The sequence below is a fragment of the Myiozetetes cayanensis genome, unplaced genomic scaffold (genome assembly GCF_022539395.1).
Source record: "Myiozetetes cayanensis isolate MyiCay16 unplaced genomic scaffold, myiCay2020 scf5-8, whole genome shotgun sequence".
Taxonomy (NCBI): domain Eukaryota; kingdom Metazoa; phylum Chordata; class Aves; order Passeriformes; family Tyrannidae; genus Myiozetetes; species Myiozetetes cayanensis.
Window position 1 is genome coordinate 34,449,330 of NW_026087742.1, and position 16,357 is coordinate 34,465,686.

General features: G+C 36.1%; 1 protein-coding gene across 1 annotated transcript in view; it reads right to left on the bottom strand.

Moving 5' to 3' along the window:
• GRM5 (glutamate metabotropic receptor 5) overlaps positions 1-16,357 on the bottom strand; it is a 244,494-nt gene that overhangs the window by 12,164 nt on the left and 215,973 nt on the right. The window contains 2 exon segments of the mRNA XM_050332273.1: positions 2,854-3,015; positions 4,513-4,611. Coding sequence (XP_050188230.1) covers positions 2,854-3,015; positions 4,513-4,611 — 261 coding nt within the window.

A 16,357-nucleotide genomic window follows, 5' to 3' on the forward strand; every position in this document is an offset into this window, starting at 1 on the left:
TTTGTTCTTCATCACATACTAATGTCAGTATGCAGATTTGAAATGATACACCTGAAAACAGACACTAGACAATAAGTTGTTGGAGGCCTGTATGATCTCTGCAATCTGTCCTCTCATGACTATAATAAAGACTCATTTCAAATTCTTAAATTTATAAGCCCATGAATGAAATTTCGTATTTCAGAACACTGATCTAAATATTATGGAGCTAAAATCGGTTTCAAATTTATTCTTAGATGTTTCAATGTTACATTCAAACTTGAAACAATATATTGTTTCTTAAAAAGACAACATAGTTAGGATATTGCTCCAACACTCTGCAGACTTCTCTTGTCTTTGTCTCCATGTTATCCCCAGAACCAGCTGGTAGAAATAAGCAGGATAAATTTCTGTTCTTGGATCAGCCCATACAACTTTCTGCCAAAGAGATCTCTTGTTATTTGAAGTAATCAGTAAGAAGCTGTTCTGCTTTCAGACTCCTCTGCTGAAAGACTCAGTGGTATAATTGAGACTCCTCTTATTAAAAACTCAATGATCTAATTACTCTGCCTGAAAAGGATTTGTGTGCTACCTGTTGATTTAATTAAAATTGACTCTTCGCAAAGGACAATCTGCACATGTGTCTGTGATGCAAGCAAGCAGGGACACATATGTGTTTTCTTTCATCTTGCTGCTTGCAACCTCAAATCATTATTCCTTTTGCTTGTAGTGACAGAAGTTCTTCATCCTTGGGAGAATGCAAGTGCCTTGCAATATGCTAAAAACACTGACATGAAATAAGTGGTTGAAGTGGTGAACTCCAGTACACCTGTATGAACAAGTAAGTAAAGTCATAGTTTCTCCCAGGACCGTAGGATAACCTGGATGACTGGCTAAAACTGGATGCAGAACCAAAGGTGCCTAAATTAGGTCAATTCTATCACTATAATGCTATTTTATGTCATTGCTATTTCTCTCATTTTAGATTGCTTTTAAGAAAACCTCTACATGCCTGTATAATTGTTTCCCTGGGTGAAAGCCAATTCTGCCACACACAAATAACCTGCTAGTGCTACATAACTCAAATTATTTAGCGTAAATTATTTTCATATTGCTTTTTATATGGAGATAAATAATAACAAACAAAAAAGAGGAATGATAGAAAGCAAAAATTAATTTCGTCCTGTAGTGAGTTTCAGAAATAGTCAATATATTTTGCAATTATTTTTCAGAGTAGTTTTCTGTTGTCAACAAGAGCAATTATTTATATTTCTCCACAAACTGCAATCTGTTGATACTTCTCTTCCTCGTGAAAATCTCAACTGACATTTATATAAATAACTTCAATATATAAGGATGAACGAAACTAGAAATTGAGAGAGAGTTAACAGACAGAACCTTTGCCAATGACTTTCCAGTGCAGCCATCAGCAATGCTAATTCTGGCAGCTGCTTCCACAGTATGCCTGGTTAGAAAAGGAAATGAAAGGTCTTGTATCTGAATGAAACATTTCTGGTACACCTATTATCAGTACCCAGAATGCAAAAATGATCCTGGTATCAGATGTAACATCTTTCCTCTATTACTGTCACCTCACTGCAATTGTTAATTAAGGTAGCTAGCACTGGGTTTCACTTTTTGTCCGAAAAATGCCATTTCAAGTGTCTTTCAGCACATACACTGGAGCATTCTATTCACAGGATGAAGGGACAACGGCACCTCTTCAACTGTGAGTTCTGCTTCCCGATGCTTTAAGGTGTTTTCAACATTGGTTAGTCAACAAGAATTTTCATTGTTTTCATTGCTAAAGGTATGAAATGGAAACTAGGAAAAATATAAACCATCACCTTACCTGACCCTGAAATCAGGATTACAGGCAGTGCACAAGGAAAAAAACAAAAAGCAACACATACACACGCAAATGAAAAAAAGGGAAAAAAAAAAAGGAAGAAAGATTTAACTCTCTTAGTTGTATCTCCAGAGTCAAGGGTTGATTTGATTTCTATCCTCTGCAAAGAGCATACAATTAGAGGAATTTTACATGCTTGGCATGCCTGATAAATAATTACAGAAGTATTTTTGCACATGAGACTTATCAGCAAGAAAATTACTCCTGTGAATTATTAAGTAGTTTCTTATTCTTTGCATTTAATCAGATCAGAAATGCAAATATGATGCAAGAAATGCAAAAGAAATGACACTGTGATGCCTGCTTTTTGAAAGCCTCATAAAACATCCCATTCCATAATAGATTTTATCATACATGTGAATGATGCTCAAGGGTGATGCCCGATGCCTAAATGTCCCTTAATGAGAAATAGCCTTACAAGTCATCACATAGTGTACCCAATAATGCTATTTTTATGTCACTTTTCATCTTGAAAAATTCCATGGCACTTGTAAGACTAACATAAAAAGATAGTTAGGCCCTGATGTGGAAAATATGAATACTGAAGTTGGAACAGAAATATAATTTTGCTGAGGGATTTGAGGACGTGAGCTCAACAATACTTCCCAGTATGAATTACACAGCATTGTTTAGACTGGAATGTAGGTGAGATTTGGTCAGTATCATGGGAACTCTTCTTCCTGTGAGATGATGAGATTTTCTCATCATATGCAGATGGTTAGAGCCCTGCATCTGTCTTTCCCCATCCACTCTTCATCTCAGTGACTTCTAGCACTGGTCTGATACTGAGAAAAGAGAATAGCACCTACTTTCTCTTCTGCAATGTCTGGAAGATTCCCAGTGACAACTCTACTGAGCTCACAGAATTTGACAAGGACCACTGGCCAGGACACTGTGGCTGGAGACAACAAAACACAGCCATCAAATGCAATTGCACTCTCTGTTAAGCAGCAGGTGTTCTTAACTGTTTAAGTAGGTCTCGCAGCTGACAATCTTGCTGTGGCACTATTAGACTGACACAGTTTCCAGTCTTTTTGACTGTTAGGGCATCCTCTTTAACAGGAACCTTTTTCTCCTCTCTACTTGACTCAGATCGATTACAGTCTGGAATGCAAACAGATTCTTCACTGTGAAGATATAAAAAAGAAGTTTTTCAGGTATAAATATATGGCCAGGCAAAGCAGAGCTGAATACTGTACAACAAAATACAGTTGTTTGACATTTACAGGTACTTTTCTGCTCTTCAAAAATCCATTATATAGTGATTGCAGATAGCTTTTAAATGAAGAATAACTATTACTGAAGGCAATGCAATGTAAGGAAAATCCAGACAACACATGGACAAGGAAAAAATTCCAGTTGACAAAAAAAAATACGTTGTGTACTAGATTTAGTATTAATGTCTCTAATGTTATTTAAACTGCAGGAGCCCCCAGGTGTGTGCTGTGTGGTGTTAGAGCTGATGGCCTTATGTATATGTGTGAATGCTGTACCCAAGGGGAACATAACACCGTGAAGTGTTTCTCTGAACACCCTCCTGCAATGATAAAATTCACCTGTGAATCATGCCTGGGAATAGTAAAGGTGGAATTTGGTCATAACATGCTTTACAGTTACATTTACAAATATCTTACAGGGCTCAATAAGGAATGAGTAGTTCTTTTAATAAATGGTAAAATGGTACTATCATGTGGTAGAATGTAACAGATACAATGCTTATTAAGAGTATTGTTTAATGAAAGATTTATAACTATCTGTGATATATGCAGCATATTAATTTATGAACAGAGATGTCGGGAGAAATTAATTTTCTGTGCTACAGGAGAGTTCAACTTTTTGGACTCAAAATGAGATGAATAGCTGAAATTTACAGGTACTTCACAGAACTAAATAGTTAGAAATATTTCAATACAGAACCATCAAAATGGCCATATTGAACCTAGTATTCCTAGTAACATTGAAAAAATGTAGTATTTTGTGTTCATTAAATTTTAATATCGGTGTTTAATGTCATGCAATATATAATGGTCAAAAAAAATTAAAGTAAGTATGTAAGTTAAATTAAATGGAGCAAGTTATGAAGAAGATTTTCTAACCCTTAGTTTAAATGAGTTTGAAACCTTTCCTTAAAACTGCCGTAAAACACTTTCCCACAAGATATTTTGATTGAGAAGAACCAACATTTTCATATTGAAAATGTTTTCATCAATCCTTTGTTCTCTGCCCTTTTTAAAAGTTCTTTTGATTAGGCTTAATGTAATCCCTAACATGCAGCAGGACTACCCTTACTTCAAGTTTCAAAACTGATTCTCTTCAACTGCCTGACTGGCTAAACGAGTCAGGTGTGAGATTTCTCCTCCCAAAAGCACCGTATTACAACAACATCACACAGGACATGTGGTTGAGACCACTTGAATGAACATGGTGCAGGGCTTTTTTGGAGGTCAGATGGAACACAGAAATCAGCAGTGGCAACATGTTTTCTTTTTTCTTTTCTTTTCTAAACATACTTTATTGGATACACAGAAACTACAGACAGAGCAGGTGGCCTGGCATTGTCCAGGGCTGCTCCTGCTGTTCACAGACACATCACACTGCCCTGAGGCCACTTGCTGTTTGCTTACCTGGTCATTGTAGCTCTCCCACCATTCCCCATACTCCCTTTTGGGGTGAAACACTCTATTTCCGACTTGTGCGGGGGAGCCAGTCTCCTGCCTTTGTACCTAATAAATCACGACAACAACAGGAGCAAACAGAGAGAAGTGATTGTGTGCTCAGCTTTCTGTGACAGCTGCTGTGCAAAGGGCCATGCACATGAATGTTACTGTGGCAGTGGTGGGGAATAGTGTAAAGCAGCTGTGGGAGTGGTGGAATAGCTGCATAAAACCCCAGACCGGTGTTAAAGCAAACAGGATAATGCAGGACAGGTGCTCACCATTTTCTTTAAATATAGATGTATAGGAAGAGCCAAAAAAAAAAATCTACAGAATAAATAACATGCTAACTTTTTATCTTTAATATTTTTTGAAGTTAGACCAAAACGTATAGGCTAAACAGTTTAAGGGAAACAAAACTTAAATTAAGGATCAACGAGAAATCAGCTGGTGGCCACATTCTCAATCCTAACTTATTACTTTTACCTGATCCTACATATTTGGAACACTTGACTTGTTCCACTTTTCAAATCAAGCACCAGTGCAGTTCATTGCTTAGGTAAAATTTGGATGGGCTCACAGTTCATGTTATGAATGGGCTTTCCTCTCTCCGTTAGCAATAAACAAAAGTTAGATGACTTGCTGAGATGTAGCCATAAAATCTAAAGAAATCAATCCCAATCCAAGAGCCCAGTGCAGCACTATGCATTTTTAAATACCATAGCTCACACTTGAATGAAAAATTCACTTGGATAAAGAGTTTAATACTTGAGGATCTAATTAATCTCTGGATAGGATACCAGGATAAGACCTGGTCATTGTTACATAGGGATGTGAGCCATGAAGTAGTCTTATACAGCTCTCTTCCCAGTAGCGAAATTCACCCTAATAGTACAAATTCATGTGCTAAGTGTTGAAATACCTATTTAAATGCTTTAAGAAAATTTGGGCAAAATACCTGCAGATGTCTTCTCAAAGAGTTTGTGATATCCCATTCTCAAATTCTATAGAGGAGCTTGTGCATCTAACACTGCTAAAATTACAGAATAAATTACTTATTTGTTGCTCATTCATTAAGCTGATCTAGATAGCAAAAGTACCTTGAAGAGAGCTATCCTGTAGAAGAGAAATAACCTGAGTGCACAGAAAGTGAGACTTAACATTGGGTGCAGTTGTAGTAGACCCTCAGATGCAGTGTATATTGCATAAATAACTGATGAAGAAGCTTAGTGAACCAGAGACAGTAAAATGAGATGTGTTCAGTGCAAAGTCCTTTCATTTACTAATTATAACCTTACTGAGAGGAGGAACAACAGGAATTTTGCAGGCTGGCTACCAAGGTTTTAAGGCAATCCAGAGTGTGGTATATGTAGTGCTCCCAGATAGGCATGAGATTCGCACAGGACACATACGTATTAAATGGAAGTCGATTCCTAGAGCAGAAGAAAGAGTGGATGGACTTATACAGTATAAAAATTCACTGAAAAATACAAAGGAAGTCAAAATGGATCATACAAATTAAATTGGGGTAGCCAGGGAGAAAGAACAAAGAGAAAAGAGTGCATAGAAACTTCACAGGAAAAAAAAAAGAAATAAAGTTGGTGTGAAGGTGTTAGACATCAAAGAAAGTAGAGCTTCAGAAGAGCAGGAAGGAAACACAGTAATGTTTAGACCAAATCACCAAACGAAATATTTTGCCTAGCAAAGCAGAAGGAGGAAAAAGTCCATAGTAGGAGAAAGAATTTGAAGACTATAAATGCTCACAATAAACTGAATTCTCAAATACAATGAACAAAAAGAAACAAGAGGTAAGTGTCCTTGATAACTCCATCCTGAAGAACCCCTGGTTAGGATGGATGTGACACAGATAAAGAAACTTCCCAAATTGTCCATTTCACCTTAGAATAAATTTCAATGCCTTGATAGTCTGCAGAAAGATTACTATGAATCTCTCAAGTTTTTCCATCCACTCAAGAGCAAATTACACCATCAGAAATAGTACGTTGTCACATAATGCCTCAGAGTCTTGAACCGTAGTAACTGCTACACTGCCATTCATTTGGTGCTAAATATCAACATAATTATGAAAACAGTGACCAAACTTAAATCAATCCTACCAGTGTTTAAAGTGCATCTAACTGTTGAAAGGAAGCTGCAAAATTCTTTGGGCGACCATTCTGGAAAGGTACTCCCAGCATCCTGGGTAAAAAGGGTTTTTAGCTTTCAGAGAAGACAAAGGAAATGATTCTGCCTCAGAACATTTTGCATTAGAGAAGTGTCCATTTCCAGTTTGCTAAAACTAAGGATTGCTTTAAAAGAGACAATCTGTTGAGAGGAAAAACCCCCAGACATTTCATTGCAGTTTACATAAGAAATACTAGTGTTAAAATTAATTGGGTATTTTGGCTAGTGTGTGGAGGAGGCATGAAACACTACAGAGTACAAGAACAGAGTTATTTTCTCATTATCATTTTCAGGACTATATACTGGTCAGAAAAGAGAAAGAAGACTTTGATTCTGTGCAGAAATGCAGCTACTAAATTCTCTTGAAGGATTTAAAATATTTTGTGTCATTTGGGGTTGTTTCTTTTTGATTTTTTGGTGGGGCATTATAGGCGGTGTCTTTTTTTTGCACAGGAGCAAACTGTCTTAAGAAAAAAGCTTAATGGAAAATGCTAATATGTTTTGTAAGTGTTGATCAGTGACAGGAAATTTGGGAGGTAATTCCCAGTAATTCAGTACTGCAGACCTTGTCTGTTTGCCAAATACTTTGTCACATCTCTCTAGCTTACACAGAAGTACTCTGGACTCTCCAAAGGGGATCAGTAAAAAGAAAGAAACTTGCTCCTGGGCTGAGAAACCCTGTTGGTACTGCCTTGTCTTTTAATGAACTAGATGTACATTTGATATATGGCAAGAAACACCAGTGTGACTGCTCATGTCTGAAGGTCTTCTAGACGTTTTGTTTGCCTTTTCCTTGCCTTCACCTTCAAACAAACAAAATTTCTCCTGTAGACCAAAATTAATGGATACTATGGGAAACAAAGGCAGAATATGGGAATCATCATCCTGAACGAGATCAATAGTGATTCACTAAAATGCTGTAGAAACCAGCTTTTATGTGTGTGTAGGTATAGATGCCTTTTTTTTTTTTTTTTTTTTTTTTCCATCTCTGTAGTCACAAGAGATTACAGTCTTTAGATATGGCTTTCATCAGACTATGCCTTCACATTAGACCCAGGTGCTGGTACCTTCATGGTCCTGACTTCATGTTAGGGTGAGACCCAGCTATGCTCATGGCCCTTCCTACCTCTGCTCTTTCCTGATTTCCATGCAGAGGATCTTGTATACCTGGACCAGGAGTGCATTCCATATGGTTGTAAATCCCCCATCTGGAGGATGCTGACCGGCCAGACCTAGGAGGTTTGCCATAGCCTACATTTGTGAATAGTTTGGCCAAAGACATTCTTCAATCCTGGAAAAATAGCCTATGGTTAGAATGTGGGTGGTTGTAGACAGATTCTGTTAAAATGTCCATACTACACAAGCTGAGAATCTTCACAAAACACAAGAGCTTGCAAGAGCAAAAAGTAGTTGTTTCAGACAATCTGTCCTCTGAAAAAAAAAAATCCTAGCAATTAGATTGGTTTTTGCACTTAGACATAAGATTTTTTTTCCTCCTTTTTTAAGTAAAAAGTTTAACTAACTAAAGGTATGTCAGGGTATCTTTGGGTTTTTTAAATGCAGTGCAAAGCAAAGGTAATTTGTTGTGTTGCCAATGGAGAGCTGCCATCAAGCCCTATTTCAATTGCAGTCTCATACTGCCATGCAGGAATATTATTAATTATTGAGCATGAAATGTGTGCTTGGCACCGTTAACCCCAGAGGAACAGAGTAACTCTAATTAACACAGGCATAATGTCCTGATGAAACTGTACCTTGTAAGGATGGAAAAAGTTATCTTTCTACAGAAACACTTAAGAGGACAGAGGTTGTACAGCCCTATCTCATTATAGGGCAATGGTTAATCATGCATTGGGTGTTTAAGTTAGCAATGAAGTGACTAGTTCCTATGATCCCTGTTAATTAATGGGATTCCAGGTTTTGGTCTGAGATACTGAAAATGGAATAAAGTGTCTTTCCGAATCAAAATTTTTCCCTAAAAGTGAACAATAATCGAAGCAGGTAATATCTATAATTTCAACCCAAAACTTCTCATTTTGGCTATTTTGGAATAGCCAAACTTGAACAAGACTTTTTTGAGTCCCTGAAAGGTTAAATTAAGGGAGGGGAAGAAAGGAGATTCAGAAAGATTTACAGTGTATTGATGAAATACTGTCTTTTTACTTTCCATCATTTTTCACAGAGTCTTTTCCACATGCTTTTGCCTGGAACTTGGACAGATTTTTTTTTTTTTAATGTTACAGAGCCATCCACCTTTCCAGACCCAGTTATATATTTTAATTGTGAAATCTTACATACAAGAGGTATTTTTTCACCTGCAAGATTCCTTGTTCTTGATATTAAGAAACGATGAAGAACTTACGTTTCATAGCAGCTTTAGGTTAAATAAGACAATATATGTATAAAGACTTCTGCATAAATGCTAAAAAATGAAATATGAAAAATATTTAGTATTGTTGCTGTAGTGGCTGCTTTGAACTACAAACATACTGTGCTCTTGAAAACCAATTATGTGAGATTGGTCATGCTATCTTGACATTGCATCACATTGCCCTGAATATTTTTAAAAGGGTCTCAGTTTATTGCATGACATTTTCCCATTTGAATAATGACTAAAATACATTGTACATTATTAAGAATGCCACTTTTTTCCTTTAAAAAAAAATCAGCATATTGCTTGCAAGAAGAAGTTTAGCAAGCAAAATTGCTTTAGACTCAAATTCACAATTTATTTTTTTCAAGTGCAGCATAACATTTTACTTTGTTTTAAAAAAGCTTATTCTAATTAAGGAATCATATGTAATTGCAGCTGGTGAGTTAAAATGCCATTTTTGACAGAATGATATACAAATCATTATATTGGTTCAAGGGAAGATTAGACTGATAGCAAAATATTACCAGTGTGTCTACTGGCTTTGTTCCAGAAAGGATTTTTCTGTAAAGTTGGACAAAACACTGTATAGGATTTTTGCACAGTAGGGTCTTATCTATACAAAAGTTCAGTAAAGAATGCTATAATCAAAATTACAGCAAATTAAAAGAGCCTTATGTATTATATATTTTAATAGACATCTACCTTAAATTTCACTCAGTTATTAAAAAATATTTATAAGCAAAAATATTTATAAGCAGCTCCCAGTCAGATGAAATCTCAACTGTTTTACCAGTCCACATCAACATTCAGGATACAAGTGTAAATACCATTCCTTATAATTCATACACGTGTTTCCATAGTGGCAAACTGGCTCGTGTCTTGGTGGACCTTGGAAGGAGAGTGAATGTCCTAGTCTTCTGTTTATCAAACTAATTACAGTGCATCAAATTAATTAAAGTTCTAGTTCGTTTCAAAGTTGTCTCATCAAAGAACCAGAAGTTCCTTTCGTAGACAAACCTGGTAGACAGGATCTACATCATGCAGGCTGATAGGCTGAGGCCATCTGCATGGCTTGAATGCACGTGCTTAGTTACTGCAACCAAACATTTATATCAATTTATATCAATTTATATCAATCAATGAATATTTTAATTAAATTTAAGTTGAGGGGAAAATGCAAAACAACAACACTAGTACTGCACACAAATTAAAAACCATTGTTATCTGGGCATTAGAGAATATAAATTCACTATACAGATGGAATGTTATAGCAACAATTTATCCAAATCTTTCAGTAATACCTTTCATTGAGTTTCATAAAATATTCTTTATTAATTTCACAGTATTTGAAGTTTAATTAATCACAGTATCAAGTTTGTCCAAAAAGATACCAAAACTAAATTATTTAAGGAAAACTGAAGGACTTAAACCAATCAGTAACCTCTCAATCTAAATTTTTGTAGTTTATTGGATTAAAATAATGAATTTCAAATGATCATTTTGGGAACTGATTCATTAATAAATGAAGATTAATCCATCAAAAGAACAATGACTTTCTCTGAAGAGTCATTTTTTTTTATCTTACATGCATCAAAGCTATTTTCTATCAAGGCTACGAAGAAAACAGTATCTTGTTGCATCTCTATGCCTAAATTTTCTTTTTTTAAATAACATCAATATTCATTTAGCCAGACTTTCACCTCCTGTAAATTGTTATCTGCTCTAATGACATTGTCATGTAAGAAGCTTATCCTTCACTTTTTTTGCCATCGTCTCATAATATAGAACCTTCTAAGCATATTTGCGCAATTTGTAGTCAATGGTCCCATTAAACAGCATCTTCAGAAATTAACTTTATTTTTGGTACATGATGATTTTTCAGTGACATCTTTTCCCTTACAGTAATATGTGTTCCTGTTATGGACAGCTCTTAAACATTTCAGCTTCCACAGAGATTTATTGTGTTGAGATGAGAAATGGCTAAAAAATGGCTAAAAGCTGGTCACTGCTACAATTCAAACATGGTGCCAGTCATTTCTAGAATGTAACTTCTGAAGAATTAGTTGTTTCAATTCACATTCTTTGATAATCTTCCAAGTAGTTCTCCATACACATTGGAAGGGATTAAAAACACTAAAAATCACCACTAAATGATAAAACATAAAACTTCAGGATTTTAAATAATGTCCCCACTTTATTTTTTCCCCAGTGAGATAAAACTGGAATTGCGAAGATCTTTTAGCACAAATCTATTATGATAGCCTGATGGATGGGGTACTTGTGGGATATAAGAGAGGCAGGCTGAAATCTCTCCTCTGCCATTGACTGATATTAAAAATAATTTTACTTATTATGAGGATAGAAAATAACTCTTTTTTTTTTTTTCCAATCAGTGTTTATTTTTTCAAGACATAATGCCTCCACCAGGTTCCAGTTGGAACCATGCTGGCATAACTGACAAGCTGCTGATATAACTCCATACAAGAGGTTGTACACCAGTCTTGAGCTCAGTATTGTGGATTACAGCCTCTTCTATATTCAGTTTCATGTTCATGTGAATATATCAGTTTAACTACCTGCAGAAACTGCAGAACCAATGATTTTTATGAAATCTGTGACTGTTATTCTACAGTTTAGGAGAGCTGTGTTTTCCTTTGTTTTGTCAGGCAATAGACCTGATGTTGTCTGATGGAGTGTTAGTCTTAGTGTACCCTATGACTAGGTCACCACGAGTATCTCAGCCCTTGGTTACGAAAATTGTGAGTATTAACCCATAACCCATGCCCTGGAAAAATCTGGTAAGTAAAAATTTTTGCTTATTAATTTGGAAGTGAAGTGTTCTTTGATCATCATTCAAAATGTGTCAGAGAAATTGTTCAAGCTGCATATAAATTAAGACAAAATTGGCACTTGTACTGTAAGAAATGTGTCCCAATAGAATATGCTGTGGTAGAAACTCATGATTGGTATCTTTCTCAACGGGAGTACACACGAAGAATGCAAACCAGCTTCAGCTTTCCACAAAACGCCCCCAGTTTTCCTTGTACTCCTTCTTCTTTACAGGATTAAAAGCTGCAAGTACAATGACAGCCCTGTTTCATCTCTCAGGCAGCTTATCTTGCTGAGGCATAGGGAATTTGAATCTCTCTCATTTACATTTGAAAGTTGATAATGCACACACATATTCTAAAAATATTTGATCACAGCGTCATTGCTATGATTTCAAATCTATCTGCTTTTTCATGGATGTGGCTTTCAACCAGTGGAAACTTGATATCTGGGCAATGGGAACTGCATGGGCTGCATCTTGGGGAACTTTGGCATAAACTGGCAGAAGTTTATCCTGACAGGGAATCCCATGTGTCTGGAAACTTAATGTCTTCTCAAGATTTTCTTAATTATGCAACACAACAATAGTGAAACCTTGAAGAATTTTTTGCATCTAAGATTGTTCAAATTTTAACCTGAAATTTTTTATTCACTCATTTTTTTCCCAGGACTTTATATGGATTTCAATCATATTCATCATTAGAAGTAATATTTTAAACATTTCCTGAGGGAAAAAGAGTGGACTTTTTGAGAAATTTCAATTCAGACTTCTGAAAAAGCTCATCTCAAGACTTCGGTGCTGAAATATGGCATGCTGATGCATGATATAATACTTAGACTGGAATATTTTTAAACAACTAATACCAGCTTATAGGTTGATCCAAAAATATTTTCTTATTTTCTGGAACAAAATAGCTCTTGTTTAAAATAGCTCTTGTTTAAATCGTAACAAAACAGATATAACCAGTCATAAGAGGGAAGAAAAGAGAGAACAGGTAAGGGGGAAAACCAGCTGTTCCTTGCAGGAACAGAGATGCAATGTGATGGTAGACTCCTGTTTCCATAATACTTTATTATAGCACAGTTTGGCATTGTCTGATGTTTAAATATACACTAATTATAGGCACTGGTTGTCCAGGGCTGAATCCAATCCAGTAGAAAAAAATCTACTTCGCTTATCATGTTTTCCCTGGACACCTGACTGATTTGTCTGATGTAACAGTGCAGTGCTTTAGAGGGAGAAACCTGATTCTTAGGTGGATATGTGAGCATCTTTATCTAAACTGAGCAATATAAAACAAAATAATCCCTCACTAGAACAAGGGATACCAGCCCTGGATGAAAGCTGCCAATCCTATCACTTCTGCAGATGTGTACAGAGCCATGCTTAGTTCTGCAATCACACAGTGCTAGACAAACTTCTTAAGAGGACAAGATAATACATTAAAAAAGCGATTAATTCGTTTTGTTTGACAGCCACATCTTATGTTTGGTTATTTAGGAAATACTGCATCACATACTAAATTAAGGTGAAATAAAGTATCACCGCCACACAGGGCTATTAAGCTTTAATCCCAATGAGATTTGTGAGAGAAGTGTCTGTGATAAGGTGCAGAAATTTACGTGCATATTTTTTCTGTTGTCTAGGATTGTGCTGTTCAAAGCTGTATGTAGGAATTATGTGCAATACCATAAACATTCAGTGTATCTTGAATATACCTAACACTATCTAACTTTGCTGGCAACACTTTCCTTTTGCATGATTGTAGCTACCTGCCTGGGTTACAGATTGAAAGTGCTGCTCAGCTTTTGGCTCAGTTACTTTCAGTGATCCTAACTCATTTAGAAGACGGTAATCTGTCTTGTTTTGATTTAGGAGAGTACTTTTGCATTGTACAGGGCATCTACCAGCTTCTGTCTTTTGAGAATGTGGCAGAAGAAACCTAATTGCATCCTGCATTGTCACAGGGAGAATGACCAACTGGCAATTAAAAAAAAAAACACCTTAGCTACCTAATTCCTTTCTTCTGCCTTTCATTGTCACTGCAAATATAATAAAGGGGGATGCATATGAACTAAGTGCCCAATCTCCAAGCAGAGAGCCTTACACTAGGATTACAACGGTGTTATCTGATCTCACTCTTATTTCAGAGAGTGAAAATAAGAGTTCTCACTTGCATTTCTCCCTCACTGCCAGAACAGCTCTGTGTCACAGCTTGATCTGTAGAAGGTTCCTCTTCTTTTTCCCATAACATATTACAGGTTGAAACAGTGCAGAATTTGCTGCTAAGGCAACCAAGAAACCTTGAAGGTGGTTTGGGGACCTCCAAAAGAACCAAAAGTTGAGGACAAGAATCACTGGGCCACCTAAAGCCAACACTGGGAGAATTGGAGGCAAGGAGCATGATCTGCACTGTGAAGATTTGAAAGAAATCTGGGGGACAGAGAGAAAAATATTGGTAGGACCTTAAAGATTTGAATAGCACATATGTGAGAGACAGTATTTAGGGCTGTTTTTAATGCTTTGCTGGTCACTCAGAAAAGGAACCTCTAAAGGAAAGAAATCTTGCTTTTCTGCAGGTAGTTTTAAGTAGTTGAGTGTGTTTAAAGGGTTAGTATTTCTAAGCTTGGAAAATGGAGCATGTGTGGTTTGGACCATTTAAAGTCACATTCCAGAAGACATAAACAACTACAGTAGTTAAATTAATGTTAATCCAGGACAAAAATACTAGAAAGTTAAGAGAAACTTTTGAAATTCCCCCAGTCAAGGTAGCATGAATGAGACTTTCTGGTGTGCAGTCCTGACTAGAAATGCCACAGCAGCATCTCCTGCAGGAGAAATATGCAGTCCTTATTTTACCTGGGATGGAGTTATTTGAGAATTAGGAGAGAACAAATTAGGCCTGTATTTTGGGCTCTTGCTAAAGAGCTGTGTAGCAAATGTGATAATAATTCCTGAGACATCAGGGTAAGATTTACTAAATTTATTTATGGTCTTTCTAGTCCCCATGAAATTAACTGGTAACTTAATTGAAATCAGAATGTCTAAATGCTTCTTTACACAGATTATATGGCTTTGACTCCAGCTATGTAGTGTTTATTATGCTTCTTCGTGGACTTGCTTCTGATAATGTCAGGTTTGTGTACTTTTAAATGAGTGCAGAATGTTTTTTGGTGAGTACTACTGAATCACAATAGCCTATATGAAATGGTTTTCATTTCACTGAATAATGAATAGTTCTACTCTCTCCTTCTACATATTTCAGTATGTGAAGATTCATTCCAACACATTACAGCAGCTTGCTTGAGTTTTCTTAATTGAAGAACACCCCATGCAAAAAGTCATTTAGAACTCTAACAGATGCATTGCTTTATTTAGGCAAAAGCAGTCTTGTTATCTGTCATTTTGCAGTTGATGTGAAAGCGCTGAATGTCGCTTTGGCATTATCTGTTTGACAATGATTTGATGCAATACTACAATGTGCTATAAATTAATGTCAAGAAGCAAAATGCTAATGATAGGGGCCCCTTTATGCACTGGTGACTTAAATAGCATGTTTCTTTAAAATTCAACAGTGACTCACTCTCTTTTAAATAAAACCCCTCTGAGCTATTTAAATAATGCCATGTAGCTCTAGTGCATATTTCCTTTGATTCTGAATACTTCAGTGTTTACTTGAGTAACTATTCAAAACAAGCTTTTGAGCATTGTACTGAATAACACCTTGAAACATATTGCTTTTTGAAGAGGATTTTTTAAGGAAATGTTTGGATATTAAGTAAAATGGTGGAATTCTGTTTGCTCATTCTCTGCACTTTACAGAATTGAAGCTGACAGTGGTTTTCTGTTCTTTCTTGGAGATGGTATCAGATCTAGGTGAAGTCCTGAGCAGCATTTTAAATTTACTCAGTATCTTTTAGGACTCTCTTTCATGTAATCAAATTAGCATTGATTAGAGATAATTTCCCAGGATGGATGGAATCAGTTTGCTCTTCAATTCCTAGACCCTTCAGGAACACACTGACTGAGCACCTACTGGCATCATCACAGTTTAATCAGCTGAGGATTCAGACACATGTATTAGAAGGATCTTCTTTGTTGCAGTTTTACGTGTTGATGAACAGTGCTGGTGATATTTTTTTCTCCAAGTTTCAAATGAAATATTTTAGTTCTTCATATGTAAGTAAATACATCAATATATCAGCCAGGTACCACCATTTTCATTCCTACATCCACATACTGGGCACTCTCAATGCTCTTTCAGACTGAAGGCATTCCCAAAACTGTGCTATTGGAAAAGAAGTCTTTGTTGATGATGATCTATTACATTTGGCTGATACCTCTCTACTGCAGGAATTATCTACATATTGAAGGATGTAAAGAAAAGGAAACAGTCCTCAAAAAGAAGAAAATACATCATGTCTTTT